Source organism: Cyanistes caeruleus, chromosome 4, assembly GCF_971803275.1.
Source record: "Cyanistes caeruleus chromosome 4, bCyaCae1.hap1.1, whole genome shotgun sequence".
Lineage (NCBI taxonomy): Eukaryota > Metazoa > Chordata > Aves > Passeriformes > Paridae > Cyanistes > Cyanistes caeruleus.
The window spans coordinates 39,937,295-39,944,090 of record NC_141704.1 but is presented as its reverse complement, the minus strand read 5'-3'; the positions used below and the strand labels follow the sequence as shown (position 1 = coordinate 39,944,090).

The following is a 6,796-nucleotide window of genomic DNA, read 5'->3' as shown; positions in this document are numbered from 1 at the left end:
AAAGCATTTCCTTCACCAAAGCAAGATGAGAATCTAGCACATTCACTGTTTATTCATTCAGGCACCAGTGGACCAAAGGGGAAATTAAGGTTTTATTGTCTTAGGGGATGTACAAAAGCTATTAAGAGTAATTATTGCCTTTAAACATAACCATATGGGTATGTGCAATTAACCACAAACACACAGAGGGGAAAGGGGGAATAAACCAGCCAGCTTCTCCATAGCCAAAAATAGTTATTTATTTATTAATAATTTAAGGTTTTACATTCTTATAATAAATTCCATCTTAAAACTTTTACACTGTGGATTAAACTCTCCCTTATTGGCAACCATGTGCAGATTCACTGTGCGTACACACAGGTACAAATGCTCGCACATACTTCCAGTTTTATACAAAAAAAAAAAAACAAAAACGCAAAATATTGCATTTGAGGTGAAGCTCCCTGAAGAATTTGTACAGAGGTAATGCACTGTTTAGCACATCTGAAAGTTTTAAAAAGTGATCAAAAAATCTTTCGCATTCAAAGACAAACCTCCTCCCAGATGATCTATTTACAAAAGGTAAGGCAAAAAATTAATTTAATTTAAAAATATATATATATATGTATATATATATATCATATGGAAACTACATCAAAAGCATGAGGAAAAAAAATCACCACAAGGAAAAGAAAGATATATGAAAGAAGAGACTCTACTTGCTTACAAAACATGATCTGCAAACTTCTCACCATTGCCATTTCTCCCTCATGGAAAGCTTGCTTCAATAAAATTCAGCATGCTGCAAATATATTCTTTGCAATTAAAACAAACAAACAAAGCAGAATTTATGAAAAGAACAAAAACACAAGTGTCCCTTGGATTGATTTCTTGAGTACATGTGAATTAAGAAAAAAAAAAAATGCAAATAAATTTAAGGTTAAATATTTACATTGATCAAGTAGAACACTATCAAGCTCCTAGCAAACAAGTACTCCAAGTACACTAAGCTGAAATCTCTTTCTTTGGCTCCTCTAAATTAAAACAAACAAACAAAAATAACCAGTCTTCACTGAAGACAAAGATGCGTGTCACAGATCTGAGAGCAGAGGGCAGAAGGACAGTCCCAGCCTCTAGAGAACACGTGCCCAGCCTGTCCAGCCTCACCCTACCTCACAGGGAGTCCTCGGACCCCGGCTACTGGCCAAGCAGGGATGAACGCAGTGCCCACCTGCTGCCTGGTCACCACGGTCCTGCCCAGAGAGCTCGCCACGTCCCCTCCCTTTGCAATAGCCCATTCCATACTGTGTAACCTTTCGTTGCCTGCACTGGCAGCTGCTTTTTAGTAGCAGAGGCCAGAAAAAGAGAAAGCTGCATTTCTTTTATCACTGCCAAAGAGAAACCATTGAGGAGTGATCCCATGAAATGGACAGGAGAAGGGGGGTGGTGGGAGCTCACGTGGACTGCAAGGAATCCACCTGGAAGACGTTCTGGTTGGAAGGGGTGGTGAAGTACAGCTGCTGGTTCGGCACTCGATTGTCACAGGGGCTGCTCAGTCCCAGAGTCCGCTCAAAGTCCAGCAGCTGACCCATGAAGTTGAAGTTGGGTGAAATGTTAGACTTCTTCATCTTGACAATATCATAGGCATCATTCATGGACAAGTTCAGCTTCTGCATGAGGTAGGCCACCGTCACTGTGACCGAGCGACTGATCCCTGCTAAGCAATGCACCAGGACGCCGCAGTTCTTCCCCCGTGCTTCATCTGTACGAAGAAGCAGAGAAGGACACATAAGACAGAGGGTTGGTAACTGATCTCTCACACAAATGAGATTAGCATCAAGTAGGAAGAAAGTACGATTCTGATCCCAGTGGCCAGCAGCGCAACTCAAGAGTTAACTTTGGCGGCTTAAAACCAGGACATGAGAAGAATCCACTCCCCCTACTACCCAAGTCCAAGAGCTGAGAAAACTAAGAATGAGACAAAGGACGCAGGACACGCTGCATGACACTTGTTTTAAAAGTCAGTTCTAAAAGACAGGCTTTTGCCTGGAGATTTGCCTTTAAATTCTTACAGTCCCCTTGCCCCAGCATGGAAATCCTGCAATATGTCACTGAAAGGCTTTATACAGACCAGCAGACTGCAAAGGTCTATTAAATTATTCTCCAACTGTTGTGCAGCTAACAATGGAGGTATTCAGGCATTTTAAAAGAATGAGGGAAGTCACAGGGGACAGCCCATTAGGAGGAACAGGATGTCAACATTGGTTGAAAATGGGTTCCTTTGTAATAGGAAATGCATTACAATGCCTGGAGATTAGTTTCTTTGTGGCTTCTAGCCCACATTTCTTCCTGCTAGGCTCAGATTACCTACATTCTCCACTATTACTGGTATCATTCAACCGGATTACAGCACAGCTTCCCAACAGATAATGCAATGCCCGCCCCACCGCACCCCGATGGGACAAATTTGAGTCCTCCCCAAAACGAAGGAGACTGCAGATTTTAAAGAACTCCTTGGGCCCAAGGGTACAGATTTCCAGAGCTGACGGATAATGTCTGAGGGCCGGCTGACCGAGGCACCGAGCCCGAAATGTATATCATTATTACCACGAGATTTAATTTAAACTTTGGCTATATATTTGCCTGGGACACCGCTTATTCATAACTTCCATTTAAAAGCTGAAGTTAGACTCACAGATAGTTTCTTTTTATTGTACTACTCAGTAACCTCAAGAACAAAAACAAACAAACAAACAAAAAAAACCAACCAAAAAAAACCCAAAAAAAACCAACCCCAAAACGAACATCAACAAAAAAAAAAAAGGTAAAATAAACCATGGACCCCAGGCTTATTTGCCCCCCACCCCCACCCGCTAGGAAGTGATTTAAGAAGATCCCACAACATGAGCAGAGCTCAGTTCCCAGCTCCAACAGAGACTCAATGACTCAAGGAGAAATTCCACAGCCAGACAAACCAGGTATGTCTGTGCAGCCCTGCAAAGGTCGCTTACAATTCACTGGGACTTCTCAATAACCCCCCCAAACAGTCCCCGACAGCCCCTCAACTTAAGCCGGCTTTAAAATCAGAGAAGGGGGCATGACCCAGAGACGGCCATAAATGCTGCTTCCGCTTCTCGCCCGAAATTCACGAATTCTGCAAAAGATATTGAATTCTGCCTCTTGAGATGTAGCTGTTAACAAGTAACCGGGTCTTACCTATAAAGGAGATGGCCTCAGGAAAGAACTGAGACAGATTTTGGCTCCAGTGGTCAGAGATCGGGATCTGTTTGTACTTGAATTCGCCGGCGTTTTCAAAGAGATTAGGCAGGTTAGGGGTAACATTCAAGATGTATTTAATGCCGAACTCTTCTAAAACGTCCAAATTAGTGGAGTCCTTGGCACAGCCTAAGTAGAGGTAGGGTAGAATCTCCACCGGAAAGGAAGGCTGGTTGTTGGAGAGAGGGCTGCCATCGGAGTCGGTGGCACTATTGGGGTCTCTGTCAATGTCAGATTCAATGTCGGATGATGAATCGGAGCTGATTCGGAGGCCCCCCAAGCCCAGGACCGGCAAAGGAGGAGAGCTGCTGCTACACGAACTGTCTAGGTTAGTTTCACAGTGCAAGGCGAACTCAGCCTGGAACTTGCTAAAACCACCTGGAGAGAAAAGCAAAGAGGAGAAAATGCAACCTGATATAAGATGGCATGTCGACTTACTTCCCTGGTACAGCCCTGTCTGCAAAGGAGCGTCTGTTTTGCACCCTCTCGAGCTCCGGGAAAAAGAAGGGAAAAAAATGTCACACTCTCAACGCAGACAGACTAACTTAAAGGAAAGGTTAAGAAAATCGTCCGCTGCGGTGGAGGGCTCAGCATATTCAAGATTAAAGCTCTGTACCGCTTTGCCCTGCGGGGACCGCTGGAGAGGTGTCTCGCCGGCAATTCCTTCTGCCAGGTTCATGCCGGAATCCCCGTTAGCCCTGTCCTCCCCACGCTGCTACAGTGATTTCGGACATCAAGGTTTCTTTAAACAATGCGAGGATAGGGAGAAAGGGGAGGGGAAAGGTGTGGAGTAGGGGGAAAAGCCCCCTACCCGGGTCGGTGCTCTCCTGGCGCATCAATCCACTGCCCGGGGAACGCTGCAGACCGCATCCCCCCCTCCTTCTAAGCCGGGCAGAGATCCACGAGGCTCGGCTCCCCGTTCCCCGCAGCCCCAGGCAGAGATCTCTTCCCCCAACCCTGGGCGGCCCTTCTCACCTTCCAGATAAAATGCCTTGCAGCCTTCATCTTTGAGGCGCTTGAGGAGCAGCCCCAGCACAGACTCGCCGCCCGTGTTCTCGTTCCAGTCGCGGCTATGCTCGTCGTACAGCACTACGGTGTCGGTGCCGCACCGGCGGGCGAAGCGCTCCCGGTCCTCCTCGCTGCTGGCGACGAGGGACCGCAGGGGCAGGTTGCCCTTCTGCAGCCGCCGCAGCATGATGCCGGGGATGGCCACATTGATGGCCGACTCGATGTGGGACGACTCGTACAACTCCTGAGGCCGACAGTCCATCAGCAGTAGCCGGTCGTTGCCCATCTCCAGCTGCTCGTTCAGCCACGCCACGGATTTACTAATCGCCATTTCCGACGCGAAAGGGACGGGTCTGAACGTATCTAGCATGGGGAAGGACGGGGGGAGCGCAGAGTGCTCTGGAAGCGCCCCTCTCTCTCACAGAGGCATGCGGCTGGCTCGGCGGGCGGGCTGCACCCCTCTAACTCCGCACAACTTATCTCCCTCCGCCCCAGGAAAATGAATCACGCAGCCCCCCCCGCGCCGCTTCCCCCGCGCCGGGCGGCGGTGGAGTCACGGGGAGGGAGAGCAGCCCCGCTCCCGGCGTGTGTGTGAGTGTGAGCGCCTGTGTGTGCCTGCGTGCGCGCAGCCAGCCTGCCCCGTCTCCTTTTTTTTTCTGTCAATGAATCCCTGAATGAACCTGCCTAATCGCCGCCGCAGCCCGAGCCCTTGGGCTTTTCCTCCGCCACGAGTGAATGAAATCCAATTAACGTGCCGCCGAGCGGGGCTCCCCGGCTCAGCATGGAAGCGCTGCTGCGGCGGCCGCGGTGCCCCTCGCTCGCCCCGCGTTCCCCTCCTCGGCCGCGCTGCCCCGCGCAGCCGGCGCCGCTCAATGGGTACAACCGCGGGCCGCTCAATGGGTACATTCTCCGGCGCAGCCAATGGGGGAGCGCGGAAGGGGCTGTTGCCGCGGCGACGGGCCGGCTGGAACAGGTTGTGTTGATGAATCGTTAATGAGTTTGTCATTCACAAAAACGGAAAGGAATTTCCGCTCCGGATAAGCCGAGTGCAAACAAGCGGCAGCCGCGGCGCGGCGGGCGGGGGCGGCGGGGGCAGGTGAGGGGGCGCGGCCCGGCGCTCCCCCCTTCCCATCCCCAGCACCAGCGCGGGGCGGCCGTCGCAGCCGGCGGAACGAACGGCACTTTTTCTTTTCTCTCCCTCCCTCCCTCCATATTTTCGTTCCCTAAGTCATGCCCCGCGGGGGCCGGCCGTGTTCCCCCCCCCCAGCTCCCCCGAGCTGATCGTGGCCCGGCTTTTCATTAGGGCGTTCTGGGAATCCCATTTTTAGGGAGGCGGGTAGGCGCTGTCCTCGGCTGATCCCTACGGGGGTGAAGAGTAAACCCCGAGCTAATCTCTTCCTACGCGGCCCGGCTTTATTCGCTGCACGCAGCGCAGCCGGGGAGCCGGCCCCGCCGCCGGAGCGGCCCGCAGGCGCTCCCGCTGCAGCCCGGGCGAGCCACCCCAGCAGCGTGAGCAGGGAAAGTGGCCCGGCCGGCTCCTCCGGGTAGCCCGCGATTGAACCGCGCTGCGGCCCGAGTCCGCCGGCAGCAGCGAGCCCGCAGCCTCTGCCGGGGCGCGGCGGGGTGTGCGCGGCCCCTCGCACCTGGCCGTGCCCGCCACGGCCACCGCGGCCACCGCACCGCCTCCTCCTGCCTGGAGTGGGGCCCCGCCGCCGCCGCCCTGCGCTTCCCCCCGCTCCGACGGGGCGGAAGGGCGCTGCAGTCCCCGCCGCACCGGGGGGCGGAGGGGAGGGCCGGGCTGCGGTGCCCGTCGGAGCGGCGCCGGGGTGGCAGGGGCCGGGGGGCGCCGCGGGGCCGGAGGCTGAGCCGGGAGCCGTGGTTCCAAGGTGAGGGTTAGCAAATGGGTAAGGGAAAAGCGAGGAGCGACAATAAATCAGGAGAAGCCTGGCCTAAATGCTAATCCTGCCACCGACATCTGCTTGGAAGTAAAATTGTTCAGGAGAGGCTAATCTCTCTTCCACCGCTACTGCGCATCAGGGCTCACCGTTTTTAACCCCAGCTGAAGGAGGTTCTTTAGGTAGCGAGCGGCTGGAGAGTGTGACCCTGGGAACAGATAGTGGCATGGGCAGTCCTGTGTATTCCACACAGAAAATATCCGTGATGTTAATTAAAGTTGACACATCAGTGGTTGCAGTTTAAAGCAAGGCTGACACCCAGATGGCATTAACGACATCCTCCCCAGCAGGGATTTTGAGAGGATCCCTTCTTGCTACCTTTTCCAGAGGCTTGAAAGAGGGACTGAAGTGTTACACAAACCTTGCCCCGCCCCTAACCGGGAGATTTCCTTGAACTGACACACACCCTGCCGCATGGCTCAGCGCAACTTGTCCAGACCACCTTTGCCCACCGTGGCCCTGTCCTCTCTTGTTAAAGACTTTCCAGGCTGTTCTTACCAGGTGCTTCACTCGCTGTTCGGCTCTCTATGTTCAGAGTATGCTGTTTAAATGTCCAGAGCAGTGTCAGATACAACTAG

At 52.5% G+C, this 6,796-nt stretch overlaps 1 protein-coding gene across 1 annotated transcript; it reads right to left on the bottom strand.

Annotated features, from left to right (window-relative positions):
- Positions 1 to 214: 214 nt before the first annotated feature.
- Positions 215 to 5,137, bottom strand: DUSP6 (dual specificity phosphatase 6). Its single transcript, XM_023933088.2, has 3 exons — positions 4,231 to 5,137; positions 3,196 to 3,633; positions 215 to 1,741 (listed from the first exon to the last, which is right to left on the bottom strand). Exons 1-3 carry the CDS (start codon positions 4,631 to 4,633, stop codon positions 1,434 to 1,436), a joined length of 1,149 nt encoding a protein of 382 aa, XP_023788856.1. The 5' UTR covers positions 4,634 to 5,137; the 3' UTR covers positions 215 to 1,433.
- Between the last annotated feature and the right edge of the window lie 1,659 nt (positions 5,138 to 6,796).